We start from the raw sequence: 15574 nt of genomic DNA, 5'->3' as shown, positions 1-15574 counted from the left end.
AGGGGAGTTGCATATACATCACCTTTAATGCCTGTTTTTTGTCAGTACCCATGTTTCCCTTTTTATGCCCAATTTTTAATTTCAGTTTCAAAGCGTACTGTCACTGTTCTAGCTCCATATGGAGAGGGCAGAGTTCATTTTCAAAGTATGTTTTCAAAGTATTTTACCACTAGATGGTGCTTTTGACCTGCTATAGCTGTCGGACACATTATACAGAACATGTTTGAGTTTTCTCCTTATACAGAACTCTGTTCTAACAACCCCCACGTTGTTCTGCTTCATATCAAGAAATACGTGAACTACTCAAACTACACTTTCTCTATAAAACAAATGATGGAAAAATGTAACGCATAAAAGTTGATGTGATGTTTTTCAGACAGGGAGGGCAGGTCCTTCATACTGGAGCCTGATGAACCTGCACAGATGAAACATGTTACAAAATAAGATAAGATAATCCTTTATTAGTCCCGCAGTGGGGAAATTCACAGGATCACAGCAGCAAAGTCAGATTTAGTTCATTCAAATGAATTAGAATGAACTAAATCATCATTCCACCAACACTTTTAAATGTGGCTCATATGAGTTTGAGTACAAACCAAGTTCCTACATTCAAGCACACTCACTCATGTAGGTTCTGCCTCAACCCAAAAATGTGTTTCTTGTTGTTCATGAAAATGCATTGTTGGTTTCTCCATCACAATCATCTGATAATTAAATGGCATCTCCAGCTCCTCCAGAATCAGTGTAAGTCCATTGGATGTTTCAAGGTTTCACATCACACATCCACATGGTATCCTGCTGCTGCATCCAGGTGTTCAACTGGGACTAAAGGAGAGCATAAAGAAAGGTTCCCTCTGCAGCAGAAGGATGTGAGAACAAACAGCACTTCAATCATTCTGCACAGTGAAGCTCAAACATCCAGACGAGGTGACAGCTTTTTCACTGGAGGGGGGCTTTCAGTTTAGAATTCAAATGAAACATACGGAAACATACTCGTAATGTTGACATTAGTCATAAGAAGTAGCAATAATGAAAATACAAACAGTGGCCTGCATAGAACTCTGATCTATTAAACTGTTCTAACTGCAGAGTCATACAGTTCTCCTTAGAACAGTAGCTGATGTTCTTGCTTGGTCCAAGTCACCAGCAGAACATTCTGACAATAATGAGATCATTCTCGCATGATCAAAAATAACTATATACATTTGTTTCACAACTACAAGATAAGTTTGTTAGTTTGAGGTTGAGGTAGACGTTTGGGTGTAGAAATGTATCTTTCACTAAATCCAATTGTTTCAATTACCAGCTGCTTTGAGAACATTCCCAATCTCAAAGCAAGCACATACCGCATTCCAGTTATAAGAGTTACAATTTACTTTTACAGTTCAATGATACCTCTCTAACCACCAGGGGCGGTTCACAGAACATGTGGACATTATGGCCTTAGTCCCTCCCACAATAATCTTTATGAACAAGCTCTATTTTGATGCTTTTAAAATGCATGCTGGCACCTTATTTGGGTTGTATTCGATATACTTTTTATGAACAGTTGTTTTTCTCAACAGGATTTGTAAAAACGTGTCCATGCATTTATCTTCAGCAGACTGGACTACTGTAACGGTGTGTTTACAGGTCTCTGTAAAAAGTCAGTCAGAAAGCTGCAGCTGATTCAGAACGCTGCAGCTCGAGTCCTCACTAAGACCAGGAGGGTGGATCACATCACTCCAGTTCTGAGGTCTTTGCACTGGCTTCCTGTCCAACAAAGACTTGACTTTAAAGTCCTGCTGTTGGTTTATAAAGCACTGAATGGTTTAGGACCAAAATACATCTCTGATCTGCTGCTACCTTATGAACCATCCCGACCCCTTAGGTCATCTGGGACCGGTCTACTTTCTGTTCCCAGAGTCAGAACTAAACATGGAGAAGCAGCGTTCAGTTCTTCTGCTCCACATATCTGGAACAAAGTCCCAGAAAGCTGCAGGTCTGCTGAGACCCTCAGCTCCTTTAAATCAAGACTGTTTGCTGCTGCCTTTAATTGAACCACATTCAAGGATATGAATCCATTTCTGCATTTTAGTACTGTATTTTATTTCTTACACTGCTTTCTGTTTCAATGACTGTTTTTAATGTTTCAATGAATGTTCTTAATTGTTTTTAAATCTCCTTTTCTTTTGCCTTATGTTTTGATGCTTTTAATGGTTTTATGTGAAGCACTTTGAATTACCTTGTTGTTGAAATGTGCTATAAATAAACTTGCCTTGTCATGAATACTTTCACACAGAACGTAATTATTGCCGATTTTTCAGAACTTTTGACCTTGAATAAGGCATCAACCATCCTCCTTCGGAGGATGCAGCCCCTGAATTGAGACACAGCTCCTAATGTCAACAACATGAAGGCTCCGAAGTACTTTATCACTTGTTTCAAGCTAAATAAAGGCATTGCAGACCAGATCCACTCCTTCCATTCTTACCTTTCACAATAAAAGCACTAGACATATATACACTGCATAACTGTTTACTAGAGGGAACTCAAATTCACTCAGAGTACTGTTTAGAAGTGTGGAAGCTACTTCTCCATACTCAGTGTATTACTGCAGGAGATGAAGTTTGGAGAACCAGCACAGGAGAACCAGCACAGGAGCAAAGCAATGTAATGCTGTGATGTGTTTTAGACACTTAAATTAATCAGTTTAAATATAGCTATATTTAGAATATTTTAACAGCTTTACCTTGCTGACTTGCAAGACTTCTTTGACTAAAACTGTAATTTTACATCACAGAACGCAGGAGAGTTGCTAGTCTACTGCTGCCTCGATTGGTTGGGTTGTTTCTTATATTGTGTGACTTTGGTAAACCTGAACTAACATAAGGTAAGTCACACAATAACACAAACAAACTAACTGCTTAAAGCAGCAGTAGACCAGCAACTCCTGTGTTGTGAGAGGTAAAATTACTTTTTGGTAACACTTTCTATGAAGCCCATGTCTCTGTAACGCATTATAAACTTCCTTATAATCTGCTTATAAGACTGCATAATCATGGTGATAAGCACTAATAAATATTACTAATGCTTTATAACAATAATCACAACACATTATAAAACATTTCTTAATCAAGTATCACAATACTTAATTTCTAATCACTCACTGACATTCCCACTGTTGTAATACAGTATACTGTCTTTAGTCATAGATATTGGTTACTTTCGTGTTTATTCAGAACAAAAGACAGAAAATATGGGGTGAATCTGGTCTGAGGTCAGTATGAAAGAAGGAGGGTCATGAATCAGTGTGGTGATTGGTCCTGTCAGAGCTGCTCTCAAAGCTTCTTGGATGAGAAAGTAGGCCAGACTGGTGTTCAGTGTGTCCTCAGTAAAGGCCAACCATCCAGCCAGGAGAGTAACTGCCTCACCTCATGTGGCAGAGATTGATTTGGATTTGCTGGATTTGTGGAGGATCAGGACTTCCTGATCTCCAAGTGAAGACACAGGTGGTTGAGTTCAATGAAAGGTGAACAAGCCAGATAGGTTGTGTTTAGTCAACTGAAGCCACAGTGCTGGTCAGGTAGCTTGATATCACTTCATGTATAGCTCCTATTAGCCTGACTGAATGATGGGCTGTCTTATATCTGCATGTATTTCATGATCAAGACAAATCAACTAAAAAGATTTATAGATCGATTCATGTTTTCTTTCTTTCTTTCTTTCTTTCTTTCTTTCTTTCTTAATACAATAAGAAAGTTTGAAGCTTGGTGTTTATAATGTTTCTCTTTATACTGGCAATGTAAGCATTAAAAGAAGCAATGTATCCTCACACAACTGTTCATATAATCTCTTTTAAAAAGTAAATCCTACTAAAGTCCAGCAATTTCAGCTCGTTTTACGCATACAGTCTTTTCAAAATAAACTTCCGTCTTAACAGGAAACTACTTAGTTAGGTTTAGACAACTAAACCAGTTAGTTAGGTTTAGGCAACACAACTACTTAGTTAGGTTTAGACAACAAAACTACTTAGTTAGGTTTAGACAACAAAACTACTTAGTTAGGTTTAGGCAACAAAACTACTTAGTTAGGTTTAGACAACTAAACCAGTTAGTTAGGTTTAGACAACAACACTACTTAGTTAGGTTTACAAATAAATTAACATTGACTTATCGTTCCTCACGGGGAACGAAAAGCTGTCCCCTGGTTTGAAAGACTGTTTTTTTTTGACCCATGACCCTGGGTCTGGTTTGTGATTACGCGGATCACATACAAAATCACATACAAAATAATTTTGTGGGATATCTACGAAGTATAGCGCGTTATATTTCATACTAGGTATCGCTATAAACGCTTGATGAGAACTACCTGAAAGGAATTAAGGTGTCATTTGAAGTGTAAGAGCTAAAAGCAGTTGGAATCAGTTAATATGTATTCACTAAAATGTCAGTTCATGTCTGAACTATGAAAGCAGTTGACTTGTCATCTGTGAAGTGAGCAGTGGAAGCAGTTAAAATGTCAGTTTACTTGTGTACACTGTGAATACTTGTAGTATCAGTTGGTATGAAAGCAGTGACAACTGAAATGTTAGTTGAAGTATTGAACAACTTTCTTTCAAAGAAGTAGTCCCCATGAATACTTCAGACAGTGTGTTGTGTAGATTGCCCTGAGTAACACTGGACTGTCTCTGCAATGAGGTGTTGATTTTTTTAGAGGTGAGGTTTTTGTAGTTTTGGTGAACCGACCAAGTTACAGAGTGGAACGATGGTGTTGACCCATCATACTCTACCGTACCATCATCATCCTCATTAAGCTTCCAAAAACTGTACATTAAAAGTATGGTCTGTGTGCACAATATGCAAAATGTGTTTTTAAAATCGATATACCATCACACCCAGGAATTCTGGGAAGACCCTGCCAAATAATAATTAATCATTAAGTAATCATAATAATGTTCTGATCATTTCAAATGAAATTTATTTTCATTACAAAATCAACAACAAAAATCATAAATCGCCAGAGACATGCGTAATAGCTCAAACTTTTTTTTTTAATAATACAGAACAAACGGAAACCGCAGCGTCTCACTTGCCTCCATGATTGGGTGGTCAGAAGAAATTCCTTTCACATACTTCAAACCTTTTGGTATTTTTTATGTATGATGTTGGCTTCAGGATGCACTGAGACAAGATTAACCTTCTACCTTTAGTGTTCCACTTTAAGGGAAAAATTAAACATTTTGCAGAGAATTCATAGGCCTGGCCCTCTCTCTATGACATTGTTTTATTGAGTTCTTTCCAAAGAAATGCTGTATATAGCTGCTGTGATGTCTTGTTATTGTGATTTCAGTTACTGTGTGTGTTTACCATGGAACAGTAACACAGACTGGTTTGTACATTCACTCATCAAACTGGTATCTGGCTCATTTACTGCAGTGGCCCAGTCACACCAGCACTCACATCACATTCTATTCTTTCCTACCAGATTCAACTTTGGTGAACTTCTTTAAACAAACTCTAGTTTAGCTAGCCTCTGGTGCTGCTTCACGGTTTTTCTGATGTGACCAGGCCAATAGAAAGCCAATCTTTGAGACAAAAGGTGACAATTAAATGATAACTTCCAATTGATTACAACTTGGGTTTGATTTCTTTGTAATATGTATTCACTTTTATTGGTTAATTCTCAGATATGGGAGCATGGCGACATCACTGCAACAAAGGTCTAGACGGACGAAACAATCAGTTAGATGTTCAGACAGGTTGGGAACAAACCAATAGTTTATCTGAACCACTTTATATGGAGGTCACGCTGAATGTCAGTAATAATATGTTGAAGCAGGAAGTGGGATGTGAACTGTGATGAATGTTCACAACAGACGGTTTGAGTCCTTCCAACTAACCTGTTGGTTTGTTCCCATCCGGCCTGATCATGTGACTGAGTCACTGTGTTCACAGATCTGTTTGTCTTACTGATCGATGAAGACCCAAGGAAAATCATTTGCTGTTATTCTTTAAGGAAAATAAGTGTTGAGTGAGTGCTGATTTTATGTGAAAGTGTTTTGTATGTACAATTCTTGGTTATTTATCATCATGAAAATTATAGTTTGAAAGGCTTTTTTATGTATCAACTCTTCAATGAAACATTCAGAAAGAGACAGTGTATGCGATCACATTTGGCCTGACTTTATCTCAAGCTCTTTTACCTTCATTATCCCTAAATATGTACAAAAAAATCCAGTCCAATTAATAATAATCTCTTACATGTTTTACAAAAGGGACCTTGAGTAAACTTCATTGGTTTGAAAACACAATCGGATCCTTGTGTCACCATGAGCAATACTGAGGAAGCATTTGCAGGAATGATATCTTCATAATGCATGTATCTGGTCAGTATTTTCCTTCTCATGTTCCTGGTTCATCCATGTAACCATCATCATCATCTTACTCATACGCACAGTCATACCTGCCAATAGAAACACACACACACACACACACACACACACAGTAAAAATATGATGATCAGGAACTCTTCGGTTGAAGAGTTGGTTTGCTGTCAATATAATACACACTAAATAGTACAGAGGTCACAGTACATTTACAAAAGATAATCTGCCCGAGGCAACTAAAAAAGCACTGTCAGGCCTCTCCAGCATCATCCACACGTTTCTCTGGCTTCTCAGAAATGAAATGAAAGACCAGTCGTTTTTCCTTCTTCTCTCATGTTGATGTCTGAGAGGAAAACAACTGTGAAAAACACTCCAGAGCGGGCTTCCCTTCTACTACTTTGAATGTTCGCCTTCATCCCATTTCACATAGTCTGTCCATGACTCCAGTTCCTCCAGGTTTGGATGGGAAGAGCAACAAGTCTTCCAAATGTCACTAGTGTACACAGTGTTCTGTTTCCTCCTCGAATGACTTCAGTGCATACAGAAGAGACACGCGTCTACTCTTTGTTGCATTGGTTGGATGTTTTTATGGAGTAAGGCCATAATTCTGAAAATAAAAACAAAATTAGCAGTTCTGTGTGGCATGCTGTTGTCGGGTGTGTCAGAGACAAAGGAGCACCTCCGACCCTTAAACACCATGTTCTATCAAGCTTAAGGACTGTGTCATGTTTCACACATTCACTGGCAAACTACAATCTCTGTGCCCTGTTCCTTTCTTCCACCTGAACTCCACTTCAAGCTAAGGTTCTTTTTTAAGAGCGCTACAAGAAAGAAGCAGTTAATCAATTTTTAGGTTTGTGCAAAAATAGAGCAGTAGATGTCCTCGTATCTTCAGAGCTCTGTGTGTGGTAACGATGAGTTCGTTTCTACTGTACCATCAAACTCAACAAGATAGTGACTCCAGATTTATCTTGTAATCTAAGATTTCGTGCCAACCACCGTGGCTCCATTTTGAACAGCTTAGTTGTACTGTGACGTCATGATAGGGACAGCTGTGCTAAGAAATTGTATTGACTATCAGTTTTTAAACACTTTTAATGGAGTAAGTGAGAATTTGGACTTTATCTCATAATATTGACCCGAAACAAATAAATAAAAAAAGTCAGAATTTGGATTTATTACCTCTCATATTGATTTGCATCATCAATGCTATGAACGGGTAAAGATTTTCCAGCAGTATGTGATTCCTGATGGCTGACAGAAGATGGATGTGAATAAGTTCTTGTTTGGGGGAGACCGTCTCTGTGTTTTGGTTGTATATTTGAACAGATCTCTTGATATCTAATGTTGCAAGAAAACGTCCCTCAAGCTGGAGAGCTAGCAGCACTTCTCATTGCCCACTTACATCGTCCATAGCAGTTCTCAGTAAAAGTTGTGTTACAGATGTTACTTAAGATGTTTGCCCTCAGGGAACATTCTAAATAAATAAAGTTTTGTATCGAGGTGTATTCCAAGCCTGAAGTCCTCATAGTATGTTTTCTGTTGCACGAGTGAGCAACGACAACAAAGCGCTTTAGGCTACCATCACTGGCACAGATGGAAGTTTAGTGTTTTACACTGACAAACGGAATGGAAATATGCCAAGAGGAAAATCCTGTCTGTTACGTCACATTCTTTACTCGGATACTGACATTTACTTTGCGGTATCATTTTACTTATTAATCTATCCATCCATTGCCTCTTCTCCTTCTTATGCAATAATAATAATAATAATAATAATAATAATAATAATAATATAATATATATACTATATATATATATATATATATAAACATATATATAAACAGTTGGGATTTCAATCAAGATCTGATTCCTGCTGGGCTGTTAGAGATCACCCAGGCGAGGAGGTAACTTGAGATTTCATACAGGAATCCTCGTCACATAGCTGAGATTCACAGGAATAGTAAAGACTAAAGGTCCAGTAACACCAGCATTTGATATGGCTGCATTTCAGAGTGAAATCGGTTCCTTTCAATGGATTTAATGTAGTCAGGTGATCAACACATGGAGGCAGAACAAATCCACGCAGCGTTTGTGAATTTGACACACTAATGTGATTGGCTGATAGGTAGAAAACTGTCTAGACCTCACAGCTGTGCCTCCTTCCAGCTTCATACAACCCTCCTCTGCCAAAGTACTAACTAATACACTGAGAATTACAAGCATACGGAAAACATGTTTCGGTCACATGATCAATGTGATAACACATACATTGCAGCTCTACTTTACTGGTTTAAATGGATGTAGCTCTGTCATCAGACATTTGTACTGAACAGTGAAGGAAAGCTGTAGTTTTTCTATCATAGAGGAGAAGTGACAGAAACAAACAGGAAAAACTAACTTTTCTGTTTGTACATGACGACAAAGACAAACAAAATGTATTCAATACTGATTCCAATCCAATTGTCAACAATTACAGCTTACATACATTCACAAGTGAATTCTCTGCTGCAGAAACACAAGCTGCTCTGATAGAAACAGAACGGGCACATAACAGCGTCTGTGGCAGCTGTGACGGAGACACTGAAGGTCTTGTGTTCCGCTTTGGGCAGGTTCGTTTTTTGTTCCATTGAGGGAATTTTTGAGGTCATTACAATTTAAACTTCACAACATTCAGATGCTTAAAATAGCATAAAGTAAATGAAGTCCACTGGGTAGCCACTGGGAAGCTATTGCAGCATAGCTATTGGAGATCTGTCAGGTAAAGAAAATCTGAGCTTCTAAGAGAAGCATTTTAAGCAAATGGGCACTTTGTTCAGATTCACACCTCTGCTTTTTATCGCTTCTTCTCTTTTGTCTTCAAGTGATGCACAGAATGAAAATAACACGTGTATCAGTAGTAGAATTTCTGCAGTTTGAGAAATAATATATATGATCAGACCGCAGAAGATTCATCATCATGATCATAAAAGCTGGTGCCTATTACTTGTTGGTGTTTCTGTCACTGATGCCTTTCTTTCCTCTACTAAGTTCAAGAATCCAGTGTCCCCAGAACCCCCCCCTCCCCCATGTACTAAAACTTAACAGAATTGATTTAAAAATCATTTTCAGGCCAGAATATGAACATAAGCGTCTCTACATGGGTAAACAGCTGAACAAGAGTCTGTCTTTGGATAGAGTGAAAGAAAACCAAAACCTCACGGACCCCTGGAATTATTTTTCTTCCAACAATGATGTCAAGTACCAAAAATTGAAGACTTATAAAATAGGTGCAGTTAGGGGTCATCCCTGTGGCTTAGAGGTTAAGACGCTGAACAGCAACATCCTCTGTTCAAATCAGTCCAGGGACCTTTGTTGCATCTCTCTCTCTGTCTCCCTCCAGTCCTCTCGTCTCTAGCATTATCTGCCTTTGCTAACTAATCCAGCATGTTAGGGACATTTAGACTAGAAAAGTTGCTGCTTTGTCATTAGGAATCTTTTTGTCACCAAACCAACTCAAATATCCTTTGGGTCAATCCGAGATTTTTCTATTTGGCCATTTTGGCTTTGTTTATGAAGCATCTCATGCAGTTTGTTGTCTGGCTTGGTTTCCACAGTGACTGCATTATTACTTGCATGTGTTGCAATTTAAGTATTTTTCTCTTGTTATTGTGTATGCTTTTTGAGAGAAAAAAGGTTGGTAGATGGAAATACATGCTTACCATTCCAGTGTTTTAACCATTGCATTCACTAGTTTGCACCCACTGCTTACAAGTAGCTTGCATCGAATCAAACGTCACATTAGCTCAGGCAAACACTCCCCCAACATCAGTCGGCTGCCCCTTGGTTTCTCTCCATGCTTTGCTCATCATCTCTGCTTACATGACACAATAAGGCTCTCGTGGCAGATGAGGTTTAGTCCTGCAGCAGGCTGGTAGGTGGGAAAGGAGCCCTTTCTTCAAGTCTTTGTTAAGGAAGAAACAGACAATAGGGTTGACCCCGGCTTGGGCGAAACTCATCCACACGGTGGTGGAGAGGTATCGGTGTGGTATTGTGCAAGCCTTGACAAACACCCTCCAATAGCAAGCCACTATGTAGGGAGACCAGAGCACCAGGAACAGCAGGGTGATCACGTAGAACATCCTGCCAAGCTGCTTCTCCGCTTTGAACTCCTCCATGCCCAACAGGCGCCGGTTCTGGTTGTGCAAGTTCTGCCGGATTCCCAGCAGAGTCGGCGGCATCGGGCCCCTGCCAAAGCCCGCAATCCAGTTTGCTGCCGCTTGCCCAGTGGCCCCCGGCCCGTGGAAGGTCCAGTTCTGACTGATGGCCGGCACCATCTGGACCGGCTTCATCTTACGGTGCTTGTACTCAAAGAGGAGTAACTTCATGTAGACAACGTGTGTGGCTAGAATGAGCACAGCCAGCATTAGCATGAAGCCCAGCGTATCATTAGCCTTGAAGTAGCGATGCTCAAAGATGCACTGGTCCTCCTCGCGGATGAATTTGTATGTGCCCACGTCAAAAACTGGCGGGAAAGCCATTGCCACCGACAGTGTCCACACCATGCACACCACTGCAACACATGTCCAGAACGTCATGCGTTTCGAGTAAAAGCGGTGGTGTGCAATGGCCATGTAGCGTGTTACGCTGATACAGAACAACATGAAGGCTGCATGGAAGCAGAAGAGCACTGCCATGAAGGCCACCACCTTGCAGCTCAGCACGCTGTAGGTCCAGGCTGAGCCGTTCTTTATAGACACCAGCACGAAGGGGAAGCAGATGGCTGAGCGAATGGTGTCGGCCAGGCACAGGTCCAGCAGGAAGTAGTAAGGTGCCTTGTGCAGGGCTCGGTCCCGCAGTACGAGCAGAGACACCACCAAGTTGCCCACCAGGCTGATGCAGATGATCAGCCCCAGCAGCACCAGTTTGATATAGGTAGAGACAGCCGAGGACGGGCTCTCTGCTACCATACCTCCTGCCGTAGCCACCACTGCTGCTATGGGCCCAGCCGGCCCTTCGCTACTCTCGTTTCTATTCGCCATCCCGAATGCCCCCCCACCCATACCAGCTTTTCTTCAAACACCAAAGCCACCACTCCTTCGCCGCCTCCTCCTCCTCCGTCTGCTGGTCGTTCCTCCGTCCTCGTGGTTGCTTCCTTTCCGCAGTTCACAAGGAACAGGAACACCTCAATCCACATCGCCCCATTTCGAGAAGGGTCCCTTGGTTGGTGTATTATGTCGTCTCACCTCCTGATCCGCTCCAGAAGCCTGAAAACAATTGGAGAAGACAATTAATTTGGAGTTTGGATAGTTCTCTGTTACGTGTGTGTGGAGAGTCATTTCAGTCATTCAGGTAGTACCACCCCAACATTCTGAGAACACTGCTAACTCAACATAAACATTTCTAGCAAGGAGTCCTAGCCTAGGAGTGATTTAGGAAACATCTCAGAGCAACTCTGAGCAAGGGATCTCAGTGAGGTGAGGTTGACCATGTTGCTAGGTATGACACATTGTTTAAGGTGTGAGGGATTGATGCAATCTTAGTGATAATGGGCATGGAATGGACAGTGAAATCAAAAGGCTTAGTCATAGAATTTAGTCTCTACTAAGACACAGTGTAATTATCAATACTATTTTATGTAATGAATATCTGTTGAATAAATTGAGAGCCGTACTTTAAAAGAATACGGAATGTTAGAAAACACGGGCCTACTTATACAGTAACGCACATGCTGATAGCTGTTATATTTATTCGTTTACGGTTATTCATCGTGCTGGAGATTTTAGTATGTAATCTATTTCATGACGTCATTCAGCGAGAATATTTCTCCTACTTCTTAGTCTTTCCATTGTTTTCTCAGAGTCAGTCATTTCATAGGACGGTAAATTTCTGTTTATATTTTTTACCAATTGTTAAAATCTGCTTTAAGCTTGAATAAACTCCAATCGTTCAATTACATATTTAAAGTGCTGTGATCTGTGAACAGTCATCATATAGGTGTTACAACATCACATTGCACCCTCACCTCTTTTTAAAACTGCACAGATCTGTTTTCTGCCCACTTGTGCCCAGCACTCCACAAAACACAGAACATCTTGCACCCATTTGACATATAATGGCCTTATAATGTTGAAATGGCAAACAATCATTAGGAATGGCGTTCATGTCCACCTGATGAATGTAGGTCCAATATTTACTCTCACTTGTTTTTTTAGTCTCCATCCACTCCTGAGGAAACATCTGTCTGCTTAGCTGCTAAATGCTCCGCTGTGTTCACCAGCTAGTCTCTCACTGAGTCGGTCTGCTGTTGCATGCGGGGCTGCTAGAGTACAGGGGCTTTATCACAGCTTTGTCACTGCATCCATGTGGCCACGAGGGTCCGAGTGGTGCAAGTTGTGTCTCTGCCCATATGGAGGTGAATCAGTGATACATTCAGGGCAATGGAGTTATTATATGAAAAATATACAATATTATCACATAACTAGAATAAAAAAGACGCTTTTGAGAAATTAGAATTACAATCCAAATATTGAAACCCAGGCAAGGCTAGAAATGAATGTGGAAATCGTTTTACAACGTGCTCAGTGGCAGCCTGTAAAAGGAGGTTTTAATGTGATGCACGTAAAATATTAAAAGTAGAAAATAAGAAATACCTAATGCGGTCTAACTGACCAACATTTTTGTAATATATTGGGAGATGATATTTTTATGATGAAAGATAACTGAGTATACTACACTATAAAGTTGCCTCATGTTACTCAGATATCTACATCCGTGATATCTCTAAGCTTTAGGAAGCAAACTACCTTGTAGGTGCACTTTGATGATCCACAAGCACTTTGTTGACCCCTTTGTTGAAGGCTGACCCCTGAAACCTTAGCCTCCGTTAGGACTGTTAATAATTGATAGGGACGGAAAAGCTGAAAGATGAAAAGCTTAGGAAGCAGAGCTTCTACAGTGCTGCACTGTAACAGAGGTTAGTAAGTAAACCCTACGTACATTTGTCAAACCAAGCACTAAAGCTGGATTTATAGTTGTGCAGTAAGGGGTTACATTGGAGGTTTGGAGCCTACACATGGAGCCGCAGTAAGAACTGTGATTGGTCAGTACAGCTGTCGCAAGGGGTGTACAACTCCAACATCCTTTAAAAGCTATGTGATTATTCTCTCCTGGGTTAAGATCTCATGAGCCAGGTCAGTGTGCTCCGGATTTAGAGCAATCCTATACAGCGGACTGTTTAATGTACACAAATGTGACAGTTTGACAACATGTTCTGATTCCTCCTTAAACCGACTAAATTGTGAAATGGAAGGAATTGGTCTACTAAGGCACCGCTTCACATTGAGTGACGCGCTGAGCACGTCTGAACTCGGGACATAAACATACAAGACCTGTTCCCAAAGTGGAGGATACTCAGAGATAGAACTCCAAAGGAAACAACTACAGCACTTCAAACCCTCAGAGGTTCTGTGAGACTGTGCCATAAGGAAAGAGCAGCTATTCAATGAAACAAATCAAGAACAATTTGTGTACATCAGTGGCTCAGGACAGACAACCAAAGTTATAGTTAAGGGTGCATAATATGAGATTAAGAGCCTTGTATTGCTCTCAACAGCTCTAATGGCCACGCCTGAGCCAACGTCTCATAGGTAATGGTGCTAACAGCGCTAACAGTATAACCTTTGTCCTTTGTGCTGACAGAGCTAACAGTGTTGACCTGAAGGGGAACAGAAGAGTGGGTGCTATGCTATCAACTGTTGCATGTGTACAGATTGTAAAGCCCTCTAAAACAAATTGGTGATTTGTGATATGGGCTATACAAAATAAGTTGAATTGTATCGTATCGTAACACGTCTATCGTGATACGTATCATATCGTGAGGTGCTTCCGATACACAGCCCTATTTTTCCACACATGCCAAAGAAGTCCTTAGTGCTCAGAAAAAGGGAAAGTTTGAACAGTTCAAAGACAACTGAACAACTGATCAGTTGATGAAGACTCTGCAATATGGTCAAAAGCTCCAAAGCTGAGGAGGTGGACCTTAAGTGGAGGTGTTTTGTCAAATGCCATGTGGTTGGAGTATACTGCTGGGCGTTTTCTCATTTCCAGCTAGAGGTATCTGTTACCCTCAGATGGTACTATTACTCCCTTCACCCAAGTACTGAAGTGAATTCAACTTAATGTGAAAAATGAATAAAGTGAACAGAAATGTGTCTTTCATAAACCAGCGTCCTCTGTCACTGTGTAGAACACAGTTTGTCCTTACAGCAAATTAGCAATTGTTAGCATTGCTAATTAGCAATTGTTAGCATTGCTAATTAGCAATTGTTAGCATTGCTAATTAGCAATTGTTAGCATTGCTAATTAGCAATTGTTAGCATGCTCAACACTAAACTGAAAAGATGGTGAAAATGGTAGCTTGAAGTTTTACCTGCAAAAAGTGTTAGCATGCTGATGTTAGCGTTTAGCTCAGAGAACCACTGTGCCTAACTATAGCTACTAGCTACAGACCCTTTAACGCAACAGGAGAGGCTGCAACGTTTCTGCCTACAAATAAAGAGATGAAAGCAAAATAAAACCTCTGACAAATGTCTCAATGAAATACTTAATTAACCTCTAGGTTGGTATGTCGAAGAGTAGTTTCATATCAGCTCTTCTTGAGGATGAGTGGAGCCTTTGAGGAAAATGTATTTGAAAAAAGCCAACTTGAAGACATCACTTGGCGCTCCATTAAAGGACAAGCTGAATATGAACAGAAAACACCGCGTGATGAACGATGAAGATGTTTATCAAATCCACATCAAATTGATGAATGAATAAATTACACTTTCATCAACTGTTTGAATCAGGTTGCAGTCCTCATAGCTCCACAGGCTGGGAGCAGAGAGACTGAGAGAGGGGCTGTGTGTGTTGAAGGAGGGGCTTTGCAAAGCTGGAAGTTGGTTGGCGGTGGAGGGCAGAGTCACTGTCAGGAACTGGGTAGCAACAGCAGCCCAATACCTCTGGCTTGATATCGGTGGGAGGAGGCGACAAAGCTCACTGGATGAGATGTAGACAGAGTTGTTCTCTGACAGCGGGGCCCAGCATCAGGCCTTCTCACACAGAGCCTACAGGTCTGATGAGGACTGGAGAGCCAGCAGCTGCTGCAGTCCTGCATTAAGGAGTCCGGGTGGCTTAAAACCACACACACACACACACACACACACACACACACACACACACACACAC

General features: G+C 40.6%; 1 protein-coding gene across 2 annotated transcripts in view; it reads right to left on the bottom strand.

The window, feature by feature from the left end:
* Window positions 1-4942: 4942 nt before the first annotated feature.
* The window catches only part of LOC116399326 (probable G-protein coupled receptor 173), a 12010-nt gene continuing 1378 nt past the window's right edge, over window positions 4943-15574 (bottom strand). Inside the window, exons 2-3 of one of the 2 annotated variants that reach the window (XR_004213824.1) lie at window positions 10069-11613; window positions 4943-6974 (exon numbers count right to left, since the gene is read on the bottom strand). Coding sequence is in view for 1 of the 2 variants with exons in the window: in XM_031876410.1 (XP_031732270.1) it covers window positions 10225-11409 (1185 nt within the window). In the remaining variant the exon portion in view is untranslated. Of the gene's footprint in view, window positions 6975-8385; window positions 11614-15574 lie in introns of those variants that run through there. The other variant, XM_031876410.1, reaches the window with a different exon arrangement.

The sequence above is a fragment of the Anarrhichthys ocellatus genome, unplaced genomic scaffold (genome assembly GCF_004355925.1).
Source record: "Anarrhichthys ocellatus isolate YVR2014 unplaced genomic scaffold, GSC_Weel_1.0 scaffold108, whole genome shotgun sequence".
Classification (NCBI taxonomy): domain Eukaryota; kingdom Metazoa; phylum Chordata; class Actinopteri; order Perciformes; family Anarhichadidae; genus Anarrhichthys; species Anarrhichthys ocellatus.
This window is presented reverse-complemented; position numbering and strand designations above follow the sequence as displayed.